Below are 23,636 nucleotides of genomic sequence, written 5' to 3' on the forward strand. Positions count from 1 at the left end.
TTCTTTCTATCTAATCGTCACAGAAGGAAAGCAAAGCACACTCAGCAGAGGCCAGGAACGTCAGGAACGTCGGCAGAGGCTAAGCAGGGTGACTGGACCTTGGGAGGAACAGACAGAACAATCCTGGCCCGCCCCTGGGCTCTCCGCGGAGGTCCCGCACCATCCGCGTGATTTTTCTTTGCTCCTCGGCTCATTCTAGATATTTGAATTCAAAGAACCTAAATGTTCCTGGGATGAGCTTCTGTGGTTTATTGGCCTTAGGTGAAGGGTTCGTTCCCACATACAGGACAAAAACGGGCGGCTTTGCCCAGCAGGCTCCGGACGTGTCCGGGAGGACGTCCGAGGCCGCGTGACGCGAAGGGCTCTGAAAGGCCGACTGGGAAATGAGGCCAGCGGGGAGGGGGGTCGCTACGAGCGCTACGACGCGGGAGGGACGGCATCTCATCCTTTCGTCAGGCCACCCGTCCCGACGACGAGCCGAGGGTCTGAGCACGCAGGCCGCCGTGGTCGCCTCAGGGAGGTCAGAGAGAAGTCCAGCAAGGCCGGATGCACCCCCCCCCCCCCAGAGCCGAGGGGCCCCCGGAGGTCTTGTAGGGATTCCTGCTGGCCAAAAACGTCACGGCTCCTGGGGTCAGTGTGGAAGGGCACGGCGCAGAGGAGGAGAGGCGTCTCAGGACCCTGTCCGGGGCCTTCCCACATCCCGGCCTCGGCGGCTCAGAACACGGACTCCACGTTGCCCATCTCCACGCAGACCGTCTTCAGCTGGGAATAATACTCGATGGTCACGCGGCCGTTCTCTCTGCCAAACCCTGGAAGAAAGCGAGGCCGAGTGAGGGGAGGGAGGCCCCGGGCAGAGAGCGGAGCATGGCACAGGGGACTGCGCTGCCCACATCATGGGGAAAGAGGAAGTGTGTGCATGTATGTACACATGTAGGGGTGCCCGTGTGCATTGCATGTAGGGGGCACGTGTGTGCATGCACGTGGGTGGGTGTGTTGTGTGGTCATGTGTGCATGTGGGACGCGTATGTGTACATGTAGGACATGTGTGTTGTGTGTGCACATGGGGCGCGCGTGCTGTGTCGCTCCTATATGCATGTAGGGGGCACGTGTGTATGCATGTGGGTGTATGTCATGTGTGGTCATGTGTACGTGTGGGACACACATGTGTGCATGTAGGACACGTGTGTGTACACATGGGTGTGTTGCACATGGGGGCACACATACCCCTCGGGGTTGCTGGCCTTCTTTTCAGCCCCCCTTTTCCCCAGAGCCTCACCTGACATCTTGTAGCCCCCAAAGGGCAGCTCCACGGGGCTGACGTTGTAATTGTTGATGTAGCACACGCCGGCCTGGAGCTCGGCCACCACGCGGTGCGCCCTCTGGAGATCCCTGGAGGGGAAACGGTGATGGGCGGCTTTTAGAGATCAAAGTTTGCCACGAGGCACAGCTTCAAAGGGGATCTAGCCGGAGAAGGCCTAAGGCAAGCGGGGCCCTTTCCAGGAGGGCTCTGGAAGAGGCCGCTGCGCAGAGCAGAGAAGGTTTGGGTGCCACAAGTTCATGTCAAAAACCTTCCCAAAGGGCGGCTGGGTCGGACAGCGGCTAGAGCGGGGAGGTCCTGGGTTCAAATGTGGCCCCAGACACTTCCCCGCTGCTGAGCTGGGCGGGTCACGGGCCCCCACTGCCTCGCCCGCTCTTCTGCCCTGGCACCAAGCCGCAGCCCTGCCTCTGAGCCAGAAGGCGAGGCCACCCACGGGGCCCACCCAGAGGGGGAAGTCCGTCTCCCTCTGTGAAAGAAGCTCCAGACAAGGCCTCGGGCCTGTGCGCGCCGCGTGGAACCACAGCAAAAATGGGGATTCTCCCTCGGGTGGAGAACTTAGCTGGCCCGGCCTCACATCCACGAGCTCCTGCCCAGCCCGGGAGGACCGTGGGATGGGCTGCCGCGCGGGCTCCCCTTCCCCGGACCTGCCCCCTCCTCTTCCCGGGTGACACGTCTCGCTCACGGCCCTCGTCTCGGGCTTCACACGTGGGCGGCTCCAGGCTGGCCTCCCTGCCTTCCTCAATGGCTGAAGAGGTCTGGCCGTGGCCCCCCTTCACTAAGCCCCTGGGACGGCCTCTCGGATCTCAGATAAAATCCTTCTGGTGGCATTCGGGTCCCTTCATGGTCTCCGACCACCACACGTCTGGGCAGGCCTCTGGCGCCTCCCTGCCCACCGGACGCTCTCCGCCCAGCGGCCCGGCACAAGAGACTCCATCCCCGGACCGCGGCCACATCCTCTGCTCAGATTTTCCCCACTCGCCGGGGATCTCCGGGGCTGCAGGGCCTGCCCGGCCTTGCTGTGTATCCCCCCGTCTGGCACGGGCCCGGCACCCAGCAGGGGCTTCCCAAACAGCCCTCCTCGGGCCACGCGGGGGGCACGGACGCTGAAGCTGCTGCCCCAAGGGCCGGCGTACCTCGTGAAGACACCGGCCGCCAGTCCAAAGGTCGTGTCGTTGGCTCTCCCCAGGACCTCCGCCTCCGTGTCGAAGGGCAAGATGGCCATCACCGGCCCAAAGATCTCCTCCCTCACGCAGGTCATGGTATCTTCGCAGTTGGCTGCAAGCAAACAAAACAAAATGCTTCCATCAAGGGACCACGCTCTCCGATACCTGAAAGAAGCCTTTATTTACCTTCTTCCTCGTCTAAGAAGAACATCTGCAATAAATTTTAAAGGCTTATAAGCAGGCCAGTGAGACACAAGGATGCACTTTACGATGAAATCGATGCAGAATTCCTTTGCATGTTAAGCTCCTCTACTAGCACGACTGACCCTCCCTAAGCCTACCCAAGAGCAGGGATTTGGGTCAGAGGTCAGCAGACGACGGCCGGGGGACACATCTGGCCCACCTTCTGCTCTCGCTGGAAACACTTTTAGCTCGACTGCTCTATAAAAGCAAGTGATGGCTCACAAGGAAGACTGCCGACTCCCAGCTTAGAACTTTCGAAAAGTGCGACTGCCTCAGTGAAAATGCTGCAAGACAGGAGCAGCAAGCAGAAATAATTACCTTATAACGAGTCTAGTCTGAAGGGTTTTACTGTCTTCTAATGCCTGGAAATGCATAATCCACAGGACAACAAGACTACTGAATTAGCCAAGTCACTTCATCAGCCCCCATTCGTGGAGGGTAACAACGCAAGCTATGCTGCCAGACCGCGTGCCAACAGGGAGCTCTGCAGACAAGATCGGTAACGTGATCAGAAGAAGGGGGGGGACGAAACAGGCTGCCCGCCTCCAGACAGCGTTCTGGACCATCTGCACAGACTGAGGCTCTTTAAAGTCACGGCTAATGTGGACATTTGTTTTGACTGATTATGCAGGGCTGAAATGGGGATTATTTTTCTTGCTTTCTCAACGGGGGGAGAACAAAGGAGAGACTTCAGAAAGGGAAACAGAATAAGATAGTCATGAAACACAGGGATGAGGGGTGGGAGAAGCGGGCATAATTCTTGCCTGCAATTTAATTCATCAACGTGTGGACCTTTAATCGGAGGTAAAAATGATCTGGAGTCCCTTATAAATCACAAGAGAATAAAGGCAAGATGAGGCGACTTCTTTGCCAAAGAATTTTTCTTAGTCCTCAGTTCATGGTTTTTAACTCTAAGTTGAGAGTCTCATTAAGATGCAGCCCACTTCCAGATTCAAATGCACCTCTAACCTACCTGCGTCCCAGCCTTTATGTCGTGAAATTATAAACACAAAAAAGTCACCCCTCCAGAATTTGTTAAAGATTACTTTGTTCTTATCTTTAAGATAAAGTCTATTAGCCCGTCATAAATGTTTATTGGAGCAGAAGCGAAGGCTGCTTTGTGGCGTGCTGGGGTACAAGGTCAGTTTCCATGCCTACCGCGCTTCCTGAGCAAGGAGGAAGGGGGCAAGAGGGCCTGCTCGTGTCATCATGTTCTAATCTCCCAAAGAACGTGAGGAGCGTGCTTCCCTTCTGAGTTTAAAGGTAATGAAGCTACAGATAGGTCTATCTCTACATATTTTTCAAACCTTACCTTCTGTCTTAGAATCGATACTATCCATTTCAAAGCAGAGGAGCAGTCAGTGTGAAGCAACGGGGGTTAAGTGACTTGCCCAGGGTCACCCCGCTGGGAAGTGTCTGAGATCAAATTTGAACCCAGGCCCTCCCAACTCCAAGTCTGGCTCTCAATCCACTGAGCCATGTAATTGCCCCTCTGGATCCATTATTTAAAGCTTTCCTGGGCTGTCCTCGGTACCCTCTATCTCCCAAAGTGGATTTGAAAATCAAATGGCGTACTCATTGTCATGGCCCATAGCAAGCACTATGTTGGATGTCATTCCTGTTGTCTTTATTACTCTCCGATGTGTATAAACCACTGTTAGTGGAGGACCAAAACCCTTCAGGCTGGCCCTGCCAATCAATGTCATTTCAACATGGGGTAAACGGACACAGATCCTCGGGGAAGGGGATGGACGGTAGAAGGGCACAGAAATGCGCTTTCACACACAACCAACACAATACAACTCTGGGAGCCCTTTGGGTGGAGAAGGCAGTCTGGCTCACAAAGCTTTACAGCAGTACAAAAATGTGCTTTTCCTCATTTGTTACAAGGACGTGTTTCAAGGGAGAGAGGGGAAATGGAAAGTGATCATGAAGCGAAAAAGAAAAAAAAGACAACCAATAAAACATCTTCCAAAAGCAACCAAACAGGGGGCAGCTAGGTGGCTCAGTGGATGGAGAGCCAGGCCTAAAGACAGGAGGTCCTGGGTTCAAATCTGATCTCAGACACTTCCCAGCTGGGTGACCCTGGGCAAGTCACTTGACCCCCATGGCCTAGCCCTAACTGCTCTTCTGCCTTGGAGCCAAGACACAGTATTGACTCCAAGATGGAAGGTGAGGGTTTAAAAAAAAGACAACCAAAGAGAGCAGAAGAAAGTTCAGAAGGTGACAGACAATAGCTCTCTTGGTAGATGGTAGCGAGTGTTGGTGTTTGTGGATGATTTTCTAGTTTATACTTTTAAAAAACCTGAACAAGCTCCCATAAAATGCCAAACTGCAAGGGTGAGAGGGCATACCCAGGACGCAAGGTCTCATGTAGTATCCATTCTTTAATTTGGGGTCCTCTGGCACATAGACGTCGCCACCACACAACACCTCAGCACCCTGCAAAGAAAACCAGTGTTTATTTTACGTCAACACAAGACCGCGCGATCTGTGTCCCAGCATTTCCAAACCAAGCGGCTGCCCGTGCTCAGCCGTTCCCTTCGGGGAGCACTAAGCCAGCTAGGAGGGGATGCTCGTCCGAGGATCGCAGGGGCCTCGAGGGACCTCCCTCCTCCCCCCAGCCTTTCCTCTCGTCTCTTCCAGGACTGGGTTTCGTAAGCAGCCCAACTAGATGCACGCAGAGGCAGAGAGTCCCCACATTTACTTGTAGAGGCTCAAGAAAGCGCTCAGAGTTGCCTATACCGATCTGGGAGCCATTTGTGGAGAGACCGCCCAGGGAGCGAGGGAATGTCAGAGGAGAAGGGAGCGTGCCCAGGGCAGAGCAGGCTGGGCATGGAGGAGATAGCGTGTCCTCTCCAGACGGTGAGACGCAAGTGCTAAAGTGATGCAATGGGGACATTATCACCCCTGTCTTAGAAATGAGAAAACTGAAGCAGAAAAGCGGAGAAACTTGATCAGGGTCACAAAACCAGTAAGAGTTGGAGGTTGAATTTGGACTCAGATCTTCTTGACACCAGGGATGATACGCTATCCTCTGCATCACTACACTCTAAAACTATGGATCCACAGGAAGACCAAAAAAATCAAATGAATGATAAGGACTTATTTCTGGCCAAATGAGCACATAGAGCATTGCTAAGGAGAGGATGACTTCGTTTTAACAGCATGTTTCCCCAGAAAAGTTAAAATATGAAAATCCTTCTACCACACATTCCTATCAGAAAGAAACCCCATGGGCAAAATTCCAGTCTTTTAACCAGGATTCTGAAGGAAGCAATAGATTTTCTATAAACAGAATCTGGAGCCCTCCGGGGAAAGCGTTCCAATTATACAGGATAATTAACGAACAGGACTCCTTCCCATAACACTAATGTCAGGAAACCCCATGGCCAGAGGTAAAAATAGCATCCGAGGCATAGGGATGATTTTAGAACGGGGAATCTCTCTTCACCTAGCCTCGCAAGTGTGCACGTTCCCTCTGACCTCTTGGGACCCTCACTACAAGGGCGCATCCTTCTCTCCACCCTGAGGAGCTGAAAAGGGCCAGGACCCCAAGAATCCCTGCCCCTGCCCAGGGACCAGAGCTCCAGGAGAAGTCCAACCCCCTCACACGCGTGGCCTCAAGGTTAAGCTTTCTCATGGAACAGGACGCTCCGTAACACTATACGTTCTCAAGCTGACACGGAGGACCTGTGAGTCAGGGTATCGCTCTGGCGCCCTTCGAGCATTTCCAATTCTGGAATAGCCGAGTACAAAACAAAGACTTTCTTAGTATACGTTGTTAGAAATTTTCTCCAAATAAAAGTCCCTCCACCATCAGACCCCTAACTCCACCCTGTTGGGATTCTGTTGAATTCTGATTCTATCATTTAACATATTCCCTATACCTTCCAGTTTCTGTCATCCCCTCATCTTATAAGAATCAATCAATCAACACTCATTAAGGACCTCCTTTGGGCCAGGCACTATGCTGAGTGCTGGTGTGCCTTCTGTGCTAGGTATGTCTATTTCACAAGCTATTTCTGGATGGAGGGCATAAGATCTAGACATCTCTAAGCAGCCCCTCGTCTGAAAGATCCACAGAACAAAATACAAGCACCGCCACGCCGAGAAGACCCCAGAAATCTTGCTGTTAAGGTACGGAATCAGAAACGTTCTCGTATATTTTCCGTCAGTTGCCTGGAAGCACCTCCATCTAGTGGCAGCTCTCGGAAGTGCTGGGGCAGAAAACACGAGCACAAGGATGGGGACTGGATGCCAAGTATGAATGTTTTGGTTTTGGGTGGCGAAGCAGAAGTGGGGGGCGGAATAGAACTCCAATAAGTCTGAGGGAAATAGCCTACCATTCCAATTTTATCTCCCCAAAAGTGACCTGGGGCAGAGGCCTAAGCTGATGAATTGTGAATCCTGCCCCCAAGGAAGCCACTATTGGCTGGGAGGAAGTCAAAATGGGAGTGAAAAGGGAAAATAAGATTACAAAAAAGATAAAAATAATCAACAATCAAAGGTCTCAGAAGGAAGAAAACCCAGAACCTTTGAACATAAGCAGATCAATCAACTGTGTGGGGAAGAATGCTTCATAGGCTCAGATTAGTGTCCAGATAGAAATAAACATATAGGAGAACCAAATATTGCAATATCCAGCAAAAAAAATGAGACCCACATCTTCCTTATTTCTCACCTGTTTCTTTGCCTCTTCAATGAACCCAAGGACGCGCTCTAGATGTGGCTGGTTAATGAGGGGGCCCATTCTTGTGTCTTCAAGAAGAGGGTCCCCAATCTTTATATTCTGGGTTTGTTTTACTACTTCCTCTGTGAATTTGTCCAAAATTTCCCTTTGCACAAATACTCTTGTGCCATTACAGCAAACCTGGGAAGGGGAGAAGAGGAACCGAAAACATAATGTATATGAGAAAAAAAAAAGTACTAAAATATAAAAAGTCTAAGATGAAAAATAAAGGTTCTTCCCCTCCCTGAGCATTTTTCCAATATCAGAAAGAATATCACATGCCCCACTATATAGGTAACACCCAACCAAACACACTCTCCTTATAGACAGATAAGCTTGGTCTGCTGGGTTTATTATTATTTGTCTGAGCTGAGATGTTTATTCTAAAACCATCCTGAGATCCTTACTGCTACTGTCCTACATTCTCACATGAGCTATTTTGGTGACTTTTTGGTTGGTGTGTTTTTGGGTTTTTTTTTTTGGGGGGGGGGGTTGTGGTGGTAATATGGGGTATGGGGATAAGGGGGAGTTGGTAAATTAAAAGATGAAGAATCACTGATTTCTCTCCTCTCAATAGAAAGTGAAGTCATTAAGCTCAAATTTTGCTTGTTTCTATTTTAAGGAGAATTATTTTTTGAACTGAAGGGGCCAAACAAAAAAATAGTTAATACGAGAGTAAAAATCCAAAATAAACAGGGACAGAAAAGAGCACCTCATTACCATTTAGTTCTAATCACCAGGCCCAAATAAACCAGAACCCAGGAAGAGGACAGCAAGGTGGCACAGTGGAGAGGACACTGGTTTTGGAGTTGGGAAGACTCTTCTTCAGTTCAAATCTGGCCTCTTACACGTACAAATCACATAACCCTGTTTGACTCTGTTCCTCTCATCTGTAAAATGAACTGGAAAAGGACAAGGGAAACTAGTCCAGTATCATTGCCAAGAAAACCCCAAATGAGGTCATGAAGAATGGGACACACCTCAACAACAGGGAAAGCTGGCAGATGAGACTGCTCAGCTATTGGAAGCGACTTTGAAACCTTATGGGGAGGGCAGCTAGGGGGCTCAGTGATAGAGACTGGACCCTAGGTTCAAATGTGGTCTTGGTATTTTCTAGCTGTGGAACCCTGGGCAACTGAACCCAACTGCCCAGCCCTTACTGCTCTTCTGTCTTAGAACCTATGCTTAGTGCTGCTTCTAAGACACAAGGTAAGAGTTTAAAAAAATGTTCTTTAAACTTCATGGTGAATGAGACAAGTACTATGGGACAAGAAACAAGCAAAGCTCCCATTCTCCCAAGAGAAGGATCTAAGCAGTAAAAGCCAGTGAGCCTGACTTTGATTCCTGACAAAATTCCTGAGTATATTATTCCAGGATGGTTAACCAACATCTTTAATGTCTAAAAAAAGATATGGTGATCAGAGCCATCAAAAAGAGGTCAGGCCAGGTTGGTGGCCTGTGATTTGACATCCCTTTTTGGCCAGGTTACAAATCTGAGCCAGGAGGGGAATGCTGTCATTTACTAAGATTTTAGAAAAAGAAGGAAGAAAATCTTCTTGTGCTACTTGTGTAGACAAGATGGAAAAATTAATTATACGCTACAAAAGTATAATTAGACAGATGTGGAACCAGTTAAATTTAATGGATCCAGGTCAAGTTGGAAGAAGTTCCCTAGTAAAGAATCCTTGACATTTTGCTTTTTGATAGTTTCATCAGTGACTCTGATAAAGGCACAGAGGGCATATTTATACATTTTCAGATGACACAAAACTAAGAAAGAGATCATTGAAAGCCAAAACATCTTGCCATGAAAGGTGCCTTCGAGCCTGTGAAGGGCTGGGATGCAGAAGATTAGACTTGTTCTTCTGGACCCCAAAGGGCAGAACTAGGAGAAATGAGGGAAAACTAAAGGGTCAGAATTAGAGAAGGTTAGGTATCAAGAAAACCTTTCTAATGATTAGTTACCCAGAAGCAGGATAGGGCCTTGGAAGGCAGTGGATTCCCCTTCCCCAGAGACCTTTTATCCAAGGTTGGATGTCCACCTGTGTAATGTGGTAGAGAAAATTCTAATTCCCCTCTCAGATAGGGCAATATGGCCTCTGAGTCCCTTTACATTGGTGAGATATTACAATTCTGTGAATTAATCCCCTTAAAAATGAAATACTTCAGGGGCAACTGGGTGACTCAATGGATTCAGAGCCAGGTCTAGAGACAGAAGGTCCTGGGTTCAAATTTGACCTCAAGACATCCTAGCTGAGTGACCCTGGGCAAGTCATCTAACCCCATGGCCTACCCCTTACCACTCTTCTATTGATTCTAAGACAGAAGATAAGGGTTAAAAAATAAAATAAAATAAAATCCATCAGAGCTAATTGTCTCTAAAGCTAAAGTCAGGAAACACTGAGATTTCCTACTCACCTCCCCAGAGAGGAGCTGGACAACTGCCCAGCTGCGCTCAGCACAGAGAAGAACCCGTTCATTCTATGCATAGTGCTTTTCCTAGAGGAAGGTGCATACCTCGCCTTGAGAGAGGAAGTTCGCCATCATGGCTCCCTTCACAGCATTCTCTAGGTCACAGTCTGAGAAGATGATGAGGGGAGATTTGCCTCCAAGCTCCAGGGTGACAGGCTTGACTCCCTTGGACGACAGCTCCATGATCTAACAGGACAAGTACAAAACACTCAGTGGGCAACCCGCCGTCTCAGCCTCTGTCCCTTGGCCAGCCTCCTTCACTTCCTGTGGGTGCTGGCTATGCTCCCACCTTCTGCAGGATTTCCCCAGGTTCCCTGGTGGCTCCTAGCTTCCTTCTGAGCCTACCTTCCCTTTCTACTGCATCTATCTTTTATTTACATCCTGCCTCCCTTCCTTCTGTCTCTGCCCCTGGAATAGGAGCTCCTGGAGAGCAGGGACTGTTTTAGTCTTGCTCTACATCCCTAGAACTAAGCAAAGTAGTAGTGCTTAAAAGCAGGCACTTAAAACATCTGCTAACTGACCCAACCTTATGAAAATGCATCCTTCCCCACAGAGGGTGAATACCAAATATTGCTTAAACTTCTAAATTAGGACAGAAAAAAGGCTACATTCATATGCATGACTGAAAAGGGGGGGGAGTCCTTTCACAATTCCTAGGTGGCTGGGAGTCAGAGTACATATTAAGGTGGGAAGAACAACGTTGATCTAAAAAATGCATTTTAAATGATTTTCTTCTCAGATCCCACTTTAAAAGTAGTAAGCCACTAAACAATACAATTTAACAATTTACTCTCTGAAACATTAAACTTGTCCTCTGAAACATACTAAAAGAAGGAAATCATGATTTCCACCTCAGTTGGGACCGATGCAAACATACCATTTCAGCCACCCAGAGTGTGCTGCCTGCCCACCTATATGCCACTTAGATAAGCCTAGATGTCCAGCTAACACCACCTCCCTAACACAAACTGAAAAAAATGATTAAAATCAATGAGTGTCTAGAAAAAACACATCGAATGACACTGACAAGTGCCCCCAGTTCCTTGCTGCCCAAATACCCTCCTTCTGTACCTTCTTGCCGGTGGGCACACTGCCAGTGAAAGAAACTTTGGCCACGTCAGGATGCTGGCACAGAAACTCGCCGGTGGCAGCCCCGCCCTGAACCACATTGAAGAGCCCCCGAGGCACCCCGGCCTGAGCATAGATTTCGGCCAGCAGTACCGCTGACACCGGAGTGAAGGGAGAAGGCTTAAAGACCATGGAGTTACCTGCATACCAAAGAGAGGATGCTAGAAAAGATTTTCATGTTCATTCTCCTCCCATCCATCTTTACACTGAAGAACACAGTTCACTTTTCTCCCATCAGGGTTCTTGCCATTTAGCTCCCCCCAAAAGCACAAGACTCTACCTACTGCGTCCCTTCCCTAACCCCTGTCTGCTCAGAATAGGAGCATGAATCAATCAAGGGAATAAAATTTCCATCAGCCTCCCTAACTTTCACGTTTTAGACTGAGCTTTTCTATTGACTTCCCTATGGAAAACTTAAGTTTCTTAACCTCTAGAGGATGAGCATACAATCAATCACCTGCTATTGCCTCTTCTCAACCCCAACATGTGCCTTAGCCCTATTCTATCAGATTTGCTTCTGACCTTATCATTCAATGGAAATTCCTCTCACCCAGATGGTGAATGAATTCTAAACAGTCCTTTCTCGGCCCTTATTCTTCTGGGCGGCTCTATGGCTTTGGAGGCTGGTGCCCCCTCCCTTCTGGAGAGCCTCCCCTCAGGAATCATGAGGCTTAACTCCTCCGTCCTCTTTGCAAATCTCCATCCTTGTCCCATTGCCTATGCATAAGTGGACTCTGTCCGGGGCCCTCTTCTCTTATCTCACCCCAATTTTTCTGGTGACCTCATTAGCTCCCGTGAGTTCATCTCATCTCTCTGCAGAAGATGCCAACCTCTGCAAAACCAGAATCAGTCTTTCTCCAGGACGTTAATCCTATTACCAACTTCGGGTCCCACAGGTACCCCAAACTCCAAAGGTCTAAACCAGATCTTCTCTTTTCCCCAAACCATCTCCTTCTGAACTCTCCTACTAATGCTTGGGGCCCCTCTACCACCTTTCCAGTCCGGAGCCATCTTCTACTGTTTCTTCTCATTCCTTGTACAAGCCATGGAAAGTAAGCCCCTTCAGTCCAGGCACGTATACAGCTAATAAGAATTTATGCATTTAATTTGAACAGGCTATAATGTCTCCACCCTTACCACAAGCCAAAGCAGGGGCCGACTTCCAACAGGCAATCTGGAAAGGGTAGTTCCATGCTCCAATTCCAACACATACCCCAAGAGGTTCCCGTCTGGTGTATCCAAATGACCCATGAGGCAGCTGGATGTGCTCACCTAAAGAGCAGCACAGAAGAGCAGCTACAACTCAGTTCTTCCCCCCCCCCCCCATGGTCCCCAAGTAAAACATGCTCATTCCTGCCTTCCTACTATCTTTCCTTTTGTGCTGTAAGCTCTAATTGTCCACTTAATCAAACCCTACCCACCCCTCAAAACACAGTTCAATTCTCCCATCACCCGTGATCATTCCCTGATAACTCTAGTCTACATCAATCTTTTCCCTTCCCAACCACATCTGACATTCTGTGTGTGAAGATGCTCATGTATATGTGTGCATATATATTATCAATATGTTAAAACATACAAACCCCCACATGTGTATGTATATATACACAAATACACATATCCATATATAAAGAGAGAAAAAACAGGGGGGAGAAGATATGTATATTTTGTACTAAAAAGTCTCTCTTGTCCTTTATTTCAGATATGTAAGTCCTGTTTTTCCAACAAAATTGCAAACTCCTTGACAGCAGGAACCATGATACATACTATTGTTGTATCTCACGTAATTCCGACTAGAGTGAGTAGTTAATAAATACTTCCCAAACTGCTGAATCTCAAAGGTGACACTGACCGACTTTAGCTTACTTCTCATTCCAAAAGCCAGCCAATGATATCTTGTTTTGTACAAAGAACTACAAAGAAGGAAGCCAACTTATCCAAATCAAGTCAATGAATATAGAATAGAACCAGGAAGAACATTCCAGAAACTGAGTCTGAGGGTTCTATAATACTGGGATAATAAATGATGTTAATAAGGAGGATCCTGTGGTAATATACTTTGCTGGATGATCACAAAGTATTTTCAGCTCTCTTCCTTGAAGGAAAATCCAAAACTGAACTTCCCTTCACTGAGCCAGTACACAAACTACTTGGAGACTAATAATTTATATTATATAATAAGGAATAAGGATTAATAATAACAAGATGCCTTAACTATAAGGGAAACTAGATTCTCCACCTAATCCTCTTTCACCTCACAGTGAATCTCTTTGGATTTTGGGAATTCACTGAAGCTATTCTCAACACTCCATATCACTAACTAAAAACCCATAAGCACGCTATCTGACTAAGCTATCTATAATCCTTATATAAAAGTAAGTTATTTATATTAAGAATGTCTCCAAGTAGGCAAAGTCAGTGATGTTTCACCACAGTGAGGAAAATGGTTTAAGAGTTCTCTTTCTTTCCTGTCACAAGCAGAGCTATGGTCAGAGGGCAGCCAAGGATCAACCAACTGTCACCAGAACTCCTTCTGTCTTACCCCTTCCAATTCCAAACTCATGAACAGAATTCTTTCTGCCTCAGCCACTCCCCTGCCTCTGGGACAATGTTAAGATTCTTTACCTTCCAGCTGTGTGACCCTGGGCAAGTCACTTGACCCCCATTGCCTAGCCCTTACCACTCTTCTGCCTTGGAGCCAATACACAGTAATGACTCCAAGATGGAAGGTAAGGGTTTAAAAAAAAAAGATTCTTTACCTTATCAAAACTATATATATATATATATATATATATATCTTTTTTCATTCCTAGAATTCTCACCCAAATAATGAACACTTTCCTGGTCAGATGATAAAAAATTGTCTGGAGGTCACAATCCACTATACTAGACACTAATTTCTAATTTCTAAGAAATTTTCAGAGATTTAATGTAGAAGGCAAAAGTATAGGACATGCCAGTTCATTTGAAATCACTAAACCAGATAAGGGTTTCTCCAATGAAAGGCAAAGCCATAATTCTCACTGCTATAAATGTTTCCCAAACTTACAGCTTGAGACCCAAAGCCCAGTCAAAAGCATGATCTTACCTGCCATGGAAGAGGCCAAGCCTGCATAATACTCTAAGCACTGCCAACATGTATCAATATCTAATCGGGCCTCAAAGATGGATTTCCCATTGTTGATGGACTCCACTGTAGCTATTTCATCCTTCCGTTCCTTCAGAAAATGAAGAAAAACCAGCAGATTAAAAACTCAACACCTCCTAAGGGTACCCCTCTCTGTCAACTTATGCAAAACAGACAAGATATCTAGTTTGTGCACTTAAAATTGCCTGCAGAAGAAAATGGAAAAAGTGATAACAAGGATTGATTACGGAGAAAAACAGAAACACAATTAACATCCAATAGTTAGCTCCCCCAAAATACTGGTGGGACTGACATCAAATTCAAAATTTCACTTCGGGGTCTATTAGGAAGAAAAGGGTTAGGTGGAAGGAATTTATTCATTTATACATATATACATATGTACATATATATACACACATATATGTATATATTCCCAAAGGATTATTAGAGAATTTGAAAAGAACAGCCTGATACACAATTGACACTGCAATATTTATAAATATTAACCCCTCAAATCCCATCCAAAGGAATTCAGGAGGAAGGAATCACAAAGTTAATTCTTCTATCAAACAGCACATAATTCTCATTTGAAGAACTATGTATGCCCAGTTCTACATTCCATAAGTACCCAGGAATATAAATATAAAAAGAAAAGCAATAAAAATAATCTTATACATGATAATGTAAAGTGGAAGATTGGATGGACATTAAAAATCAGGTAAAAGGCAATAGTCAAGAAAAAGAAATTTTTTCTAATTAAAAAAATTATATATATATATATATATCTCTGTAGTATATTATATATTGTTTGATAATTTTATTTTAGATATAATAATTAGTAATAAGAAAACATATTCTATATTAAAATAATTTAAAATAAAATTTAAAAAGCATCTAGGGAACAAATTGGAAGAATGGCAATTAGGCAGCTCCACATTGCCCATGGGTATTACATTATAACACTTGGGAGATTATAGTATTATTTTTTGACTCACAGACAACCTCATTGAAAGAACCCTAGAATTAATAAGATAGACTTTTATTTCAGGGAGAAGCTTGAGGCCACTGAAAAAATCATATCATAGTACTGATGGAAGAGGGTAATAGCTGGTCCATTCAATGGCATGGCAGAGTCTGAGAAGGTCCATTTTTCATTCACTGGCTTTCTCAGTGGGGACAATTAGATCAAGCTCTTGAATGATTATAAATCTCACTAAAGAGACTAAAATATTACAAGGACAAATGCAATGAATTCAGTGCCATTTGCAAACACCAAAAGAGTACCTGAAGGGCATCATGGAATCTCTCACCCATTGGAGTATGCACTGGATGAGCTCCATGACAAGGACAAACACCTTTGTTGAGTATATTCCGTGTTTTAAGATTTGTTTGCTCCCAATAGTGATAGCATCATTAAATAAAGTTGTGTCTATTATTACATTCTCCAAAGACTTGTCTACGACTGATACATTATGCATCTTGACACTTTGTTAGGAGACCTCTAAATTCATTTTTTAATCTACTCTTTTTTTATAGTGAATAAACAGCAAGCACAATCTGATCCTGTATCAGCCACCGCTTTCAATCAATTCAATGACATAGTCCACTGTATAATACCATCTAAAAGAGCCTACCTTTATCAAGAATCCTCCAATAAGTGTGCCAAGTATTTTCAAAAAAATTGGTAGAAATGGGAAAGTAGAAATGTAAGCTAGTGGTTGCTAATATTCCTGAAATTCCCTTTCTAAGATAATAATGTGTAAGATTTTTCCTACTTAAATTACAGGAAAAGTTCATTCTGTTCTGGTTCAAACATGACCAGAATTAAGTTTCCCTTAAAAGTCTCCATTTTCTTTTTCTTTTTTCCCTAATATTCAAAGAAATCTTCCAATAATGATTTCTTAGTTATATGGCACTAAATGGATGATTGCTGTCAATTACTGAACCAGCTAGCAGTGACCTTCCATTATAAATGAACATGTTGGCACAATGGATTATAAATCTATTTATTCTAAGTCTGATTAGCAAAATTCAATTCGTCAACATTTAATCAACTGTGTGAATTGGTAAAAAATTAAGAGTTTCTGGACCATCAAGGCTAAGGACTCAACCTCTCTAAACAACTGAACTAAAATAACAATATATCTGATAAAGTTCAAAATACAGAAAGATAAAATTAACGATGATTTTACTATGGCAAGAAGCAAGGTATTCAGAAAAGATGAATTAACTTCTTAACTTAAAGATTATAAGTTACTGGAATATTTCCCAGAGAGTCTGGGAAGTCTCATTCTCTCTAGATTTTTAAAAAATGAGTTTATAGTTGTCCTCTGGCATTGTTTGAGGCCATTCTGCCCAGAGTAGAATATACTTGCTGGGTCTTTTGAGAGTCTTTCTATCTCTGTGTTCCCCTTCCCTGTGCTCTTTTAAGAAAATCACTTACCTAAACAATCACAGATGATTATTAATGGACCTTTTGATATATAACACAACAAAAAGCATCTGGATGTTTCAAAGTCACTCCACCACTCCCCAAAAAAGGCTGGGAATCTAGATGGACTCCCCACACTGATAATTCAGAGGGCCCTTCACCCCAGAATCAACAGGGATGTTTCTACCTCTTAAGTTTCCCAGACCTCAGCCCTTTTGGTTGTAGCAAAACTCTTTCTACTCTCAGGTCCCCTAATACTATCAGGACTGTTTTATAAAATGTTACATCATAAGACTATACTTTTTCAACATATATTTTGCAACAAGTGAAACAAAATTATTTGTATTATGAAACTTTTCTCCTATGCTGTAACTATGTTCTGTATCATTTTCCCTCACATTCTTTTCCTTCTTACACAGTGGGCTCTCGACCAATCCAATAGCCAGATCCTATCAACCAGTTCTTATATACTCCACTGTATTCTCTTAATAATAAAGTCTGAAGGTCATTTTTCATATTTCTTAACCTTCTCTCTCCCCTCAGGGCAGGCCAAAAAAATCCCCTGGAATGTAATAAAGAAAATAAATTGTTCATTTGAAAAGTACATCAAAATAGCTCTCTACTTCTTTAATAAATCCAAGATTCTAATAGTAGTTTATCTCATAGATCAACAAAAGCCAAATTCTGGTAAATTTATAGTTCTTGAAAAAAGAACAAATCATTTTCCTTGAATTCACATTACAATGAATCCCAATGTTACTTCTATTTTCAACTATGATTCTCTTATTTCCAAAAGTGCTAGGAATATTTTTTCCGTTGTTAGTCTAATTTTGAGGTTTTTCTTTCTTCAGATTGTTATACAGGGTAATCCTTAATGGCTTTTCTAACAGAGTTTTTCCTTTCCTTATAGGAATTTCATTTTTCTCTTTCTTGCTTTTATCCTCTGTCAGTTGATAAAAATTTCTGCCCCACACAATTCCCCTTGGAACCTTTGCTTCCTGTTATCATTTGTAGCATACCAGGCATGTTGGCATCTGGGAAGTATAGTTGATGTATAGACAGTTCAAAGGGCAGGAGAAGCCCTAAGCTGCCACAAAGGCTTAGATCTCACCTAGTCAAACCACATTCCTTTGAAAAGCGCATGTCAGGGGAATCTCCACCTCCTCTGATCTTGTCATTGTCTATTCAACCAATGCTAAGACCTATGCTATGTTATGTATTCATTGATCACCTCTCAATCCACAATAAATGCTGGGGTGAGGGGAGCTAGTCTCTCTCTTGATTCCTGCATCCTTGGAAGTTCTTCTCCTAATCTCTCTCCTTATCTTTCCTATCGACAAGGTCGCCCACATGCTTTCTATCTCGGAATTCTTACTTCCACGTGTTCTCTTATTTCTCATGTTTTCCTTTAATTAATTTTCAAGAGAAAACATTATAGGAGCTAGCACTGCTCCCCATATCAATTAACTTGTCTTTGAGTCTTCATTTATCACCCATTTTCCTCAGGCTCCCTTCTCCTTCTCAAGTTATAACCCACAAAGGAAAATTATATAACAACTGCTGGCTGGATTGTTATATTTGGCACCCCAGATGGGACTCGAACCCACAATCCCTGGCTTAGGCGTTCTCCTGCCCTTTGAACTGTCTATACATTGATACATCAACCATACTTCCCAGATGCCAACATGCCTGGTATGCTACATCATTAATTTCTGCCATCACTTCTCTACTAGTAGCAATGATCCAGAACTATTTGGAGGGACATATGAGAAAGAATGCTATCCACAACCAGAGGAACAACTGTGGGAAAAGAAACACAGAAGAAAAACAACTGCTTGATCACATGGATCGGTGGGGCTATGACTGGGAAAGTAGACTCTAAAAGATCACCCTAGAGCAAATGTTAATCATATGGAAATGGATCAATGACACATGTTAAACCCAGCAGAACTGCATGTCAGATTTGGGAAGGGGTTGAGGGGAAGGAAAGAATATGAATCTTGTAACTAGGGAAAAATATTCTAAATCATCTAATTAAATACAATTTTAAAAAAAGAAAAAAAATTTCTGCCATCTCTTACTACACCTGGAGTAATCCTTTAGCTAACAGGTACACAGGCTATCCACGGTCTTTCCCTTTGAATGTCTACTGTGGTAATTGGCAATCCTCCTTAGCAAAAAATTAACATGAACCAACAGGATTGTCAGCTCAGTCAATGCCATTAATTATCAACATTAAGAATAGAGTTCTAAAGTGGTGCTGGTGCTGGTTTTCACATAAAGTGAAGAATCTTTAGCTGGGATATGGATCCTCAAAACATAGGTCTTTTGGGATTATGACAATTTTTTAAAATGTTTATAAAGCCAAAATGTAAACTAGATGTTTCTCACCATTATAATTTACTTAATTTTTAAAAAGGAACTTTTTGAGTTCTAACAAATGAAAGAATAACTGTTAGCTGTAATAAGCAAAGTAGTAGGAGTCTAAATGGCACATTAAAATTAATTTTAAAGCATTTGTAAAGATAATTTTTAAAGTGTTAAGAGCTCACTAGTGTATTATGATGTTGACCAAAATTCTGCTCAGATTTCGCATCATGGTGTGAAAGGGAACCAGGGTTGTTCAAGGTTATACTAATGGATCATAACCTCTGGTTGGTCATGCTAAACGAAAAAGATTTCCAGTTCTAACACCCCAAAGGACCAACCCACATAAGTTTAGAGAGGCGTATCACCAAAATACCTGGCCATCAAGAGGATGACTATGTTTTGGCCATGAAAAGCTGTGAAAATATTCAGGAATCTATCAAAGGCTTTCAGCCTGCATTAATAGCAAGTTCCTAAAGGAATCAGGGATGGTATCATCTTGAATGCCTATAAAAAGCAAATTAAACCAATAGTCCTTTTTATCTATAAAACAGGACACAAAGACCTTAAGAATGAAAGCATACACCTCAATTTCATGAGCTAAAACAGATTCATGGAGATGAGAAGCCAGAAAAGAGAGGGACATGGAAGGTTAGGGTGGAATTAAGAGGGAAAGATGGAAGAACATAAAACAAGATAAAATGTAAACAAACTATAAGCATGAATTACTACCAAAGATTAAGATAAACCAAGTTTCTGATAGAAAGGATTAAAGCCCTGCTTTATAGCCCCTTGATCAGATGAGATAGGCAGATTGGAATTTCCTCCCAAACTATATTACAAGTCATGAAATTCCATGCTAAGGCCAAGACATCATAAAGAACCAACTGAACAGTTCAAGGGTAGCTTTCTAAAGGAAATATTCCTCTAAAATAGAATAAAACTAACCCACCCTAATTAACTGGGCAGCTTTCAGGAGGACTCTTGAACGCTGCATGCCTGATTTTCTGCGCCATACTCTAAAAGCAAGTTTTGAACACTTCACTGCCAAATCGACTTCCTTCTTTCCAGAACACTCGAAAGTAGCTATTACTCGACCTAATATGGGAATAAAAAGAAGAGTTATTTCCATTGTAGACAGCTATGCAGGCAGTATAGTTAGGTGTATGTGTGTTGGGCCTGGAGTCAAGGAGACCCAAGTTCAAATCCAGCCTCAGCCACTTGGGCTATATGACCTTACTTAGACAGTTACTTAACCTTGTTTGTCTTTTTAATTTTAATTTTTTTAAAGTATTTTTCCATGTTTATATGGCTCATTTCCCACCCCCTTCTCTCTTCCCTCCCCTCTCCCAAAGCTGACAATCAATTCCACTGGATTATACAAATGTTAGTACTTGATATTATTTATTTTTGCAGTAATCTTTTAAAACCAAAAACCTCAAATTGGCTTGCCTTTTAAAAAAATTATCTGTTCCATTGAATTTTATTTATTTTGTTATATATTTACCAATTACATTTTAATTATTTTAAATGTTTTTTAATTATTTTAAATATTTCCTAATGACATCTGGTCGTCAGCAAGTCAGTTTGACACTTATGCCTTATTGTAGAGTTCATCTTATGACCTTCCCAGCAGAAAACAAGAATTGTTAAATTTTTCTGACCACCAAATCTTCCTAAGCCCTCCCCACTCCCTCAGAACCTGCTTCTGGCTAACACTGCCATTTACACTTCCCACTAACCTACTTACTTTATTAAATTTATATTAACTCTGTTATTAGATTAAGTTAACTGGGTTGACATCAGTCTCATCTAAACTTTGTATCTCCATCAGGGCTTCTGCAGCTCCAAGTTCAGCATTCATTAACTCAATAAAGGTTTTAAAAATTAAACTCCAACAAATATTGCACAATTCCTGTGGCAAAGAAACTCGTCTAGGCAGTGTAAAAGAGGGGGAACCACAGGGTGATTGTGAGAATCACAGGTAGTTTATGCTCGCAAGTCTCTACTATTTCTAATTTATTCTCTGGCCCTCCAAGTGAGATTCCAGGGGGAGAGAGTGCCTTGCAAACTATTTAAATGATAGCAATGGCAAGACTTCCTTTGGACAAATCTTGGATAAAAAAAGCTTTTAGGATAAAAAAGAAAAAATATTTGGATTCCTTCCTTCCTCCCCCGGACCAGGGAGTTAAGTCAGTCATTGTTCCTTTCTGCAGAGTCAGACTCCAAAAATCTAGTCCTCAGCCACAGCTTCCAGCTCATCACCCCCTGCCCTATCCCTATCCCGTCCGGAAAGGTTAGGGAAGACTTGGGACTGTGGAAGGGCAACTAGGAAGGTGGGTGTGAACCAGAAAGAATCCGGAACCTGGGGTTGGGAAGGCGAGTTCCAATCCGGCTTCAGACACTTACTAGCTAAGTGACCCTGGACACGTCACCTAACCTCTGTACAACTCATGTTTTCATCTGAAGGGGGGAGGGGCAGCGGGGGAAAACATTAATGGTATCTCAATTTGGGTGCTCTGAGGCCCTTAAATTGCAATTAGCTGATATTGTTAGCGTCATTCCGATGCCAAATCCCGCACTAACACCTCACAAGGCCCCGGGCTGTACCTGGAAAGCAGAGCCCACTGTACGAATACGCCAGCTGCTATTCTCCACTAAGGGGCCACAGCGGACCCCAGGGGGGTCACGCAGGAGCATCTCATCATTTTAGAAACGGGGAAACTGAGGCCAAGGGAAGGCTGGAGCCTCGCCTACATTTAAAAAGTTTGCCGAACTCTAGCATTCATTTCAGGCGCCGCCCCCTTCTCCCCATTCCTCTCTCCCTTCCCTTGGTCTCCACTTTCTTTCACACTTTCCTTACTCCTTTCTTCTCCCCTCCCCCTTCTCTTTTCCTTCCTTCTCCTCCTCTCTCCACTTTCCCCCTCTACTCCTTCCAGTCTCCCCATCCCCCTCTAGCCTCCCCTCTTCTTCCTCCACCTAGTCTCCTCCTTCTTCTTCCCCACCCCCACCCCCTTCCCGGATCTCCCCTTCCCCCCCCCCCCTCGCGCTTTCTCCCTCTGGAGCCAGTCACCCGTAGCCGGCTCGTACGCCTCCTCAGTGCCGCTGCTGTCAGCGGGCTCCACTCGGCTCCCGCCACGGAAGTTAAGGGCATCCCAGACCGTGAAGCTGCCGGTGTTCATGGCAGCACAGGGGGGAAGGAACGCACGGCGTGCTGCGACGGCTACGGCAGCAGACGAGGGGCCTGCTCGGAGGAACAACATCAGGGTCAGTGGAGGCGGGGCTGACCAGCAGCTGAGCTGAAGTTAAGGGAATGGGCGGGGCAAGGGGAGGGGCCCTCCGACTGCGAGTGGCGTCCCTGCTGCGTATTCCTCCGCCATCTACGAGACTCCGCCTCCATAACCACTTGGTCAATTTCGGTGGGCGTAGTACGTTATCTTCCGGCGTCCCTGTGGTGGGGGTACCGCTTGAGTTATGCTCTGATGCTGGCAGAAAATAAACAAAAAGATCAGAAAACGCTATTGATGCGATGAAACTTAAAAGTGCTCCATTTTTTTTTTTTTGAGGTGGGGTGAGATGGGGGAAGGCCGGCGGCCTGCAGAAAGCCAGTTATTAACAATTTGCCAGCGTGCCCCTGTGACGGAAGAAGGAAGAAAAGAGGAAAGGGGGGAGAAATGAAGGGAGGGAGTAAGAAAGGAAGGAATAAAGGAAAAGAGGGAGGGAGGAAGAGAGGAAAGAAGAGAGGCAGGCAGGAAAGGGGGAGTAAAGAAGGGAAATAAAGTTTTATTAAATGTTTATTCTGTGCAAACCACCAGAATACAAACAGAAAAATAAGGCACACCTTGTTTTCAAAGGGATCACATAAGGAAGATGTCTGGTGGAAAGTCCTTAAGGTGCTGCTTAATGTCATTTCCACTAACAGAATCACATCCGTTTCTGATATTGAACCATTTGACAATGATAAGGACCAGAAAGAACTCTTTTCTGAGTCTCCAGTCTCCGTGGCTGCAACCCCAGAAGCCAGGCTTCATAGACACAGAAGCTACTTCCCAAGGGCTGGGTTGGAATCATGGAAAGTCCCAAGGCTCTTCGGTTGATGGTCCAACAGGGACCCCATATGAGTATGGGGGGACATGGTGGTCAAAGTGGTGATGGTGGTGGTTTGACTTGCCTGGCACATAGGCTCATCCATCTTTGTGGGTAGAAGTCGCTACTGCTTCCGTTAATTCCTCAGCCTCAAGAGGGCAGGGGGCACTGCTGTTCTCAAGTGTATATCCTCAAAATCACCTTGGTGCATATTAACGAACCCCAGCTCTGGAGTGAGAAAACTTGCATTCAAATTTCCACCTCTAACACTTCCTGTATAAACTGGAATTCCTTAATCCTCAATTCCTTTACCTGTACAATAAAGAGGTTGGCTTATATAATATTAAAGTCAAATAACTCTAAGGTCCCTTTTAGCCCCAGATCTATGATCCTAAGAATAGGATGGTCTAATAGAAGAGGCAGCTGAGTGGGTGAGTGAATAGTGCTGAATTTGAAGTCTAGAAGACTTAAATACGAATCTTGCACCAAGTACTTGGTAGCTGAGGGTGTCAGCAAGCTGCTTCGTTTAGATTTTAAGGTCTGAAACTGTTTTCACTTTTCTTTGGATT

The 23,636-nt window shown here is 44.4% G+C and overlaps 1 protein-coding gene across 1 annotated transcript; it reads right to left on the reverse strand.

The window, feature by feature from the left end:
• Positions 1 to 234: 234 nt before the first annotated feature.
• On the reverse strand, positions 235 to 22,368 carry ALDH9A1 (aldehyde dehydrogenase 9 family member A1). Its single transcript, XM_056815473.1, has 11 exons — positions 22,055 to 22,368; positions 19,934 to 20,079; positions 14,145 to 14,274; positions 12,194 to 12,328; positions 11,000 to 11,196; positions 9,974 to 10,114; positions 7,409 to 7,597; positions 5,079 to 5,166; positions 2,452 to 2,593; positions 1,277 to 1,389; positions 235 to 809 (listed from the first exon to the last, which is right to left on the reverse strand). The coding sequence occupies exons 1-11, from the start codon at positions 22,242 to 22,244 to the stop codon at positions 715 to 717; spliced, it is 1,566 nt and encodes a 521-aa protein (XP_056671451.1). The 5' UTR covers positions 22,245 to 22,368; the 3' UTR covers positions 235 to 714.
• Positions 22,369 to 23,636: the final 1,268 nt, after the last annotated feature.

This window comes from Monodelphis domestica, chromosome 2 (genome assembly GCF_027887165.1).
Source record: "Monodelphis domestica isolate mMonDom1 chromosome 2, mMonDom1.pri, whole genome shotgun sequence".
Taxonomy (NCBI): domain Eukaryota; kingdom Metazoa; phylum Chordata; class Mammalia; order Didelphimorphia; family Didelphidae; genus Monodelphis; species Monodelphis domestica.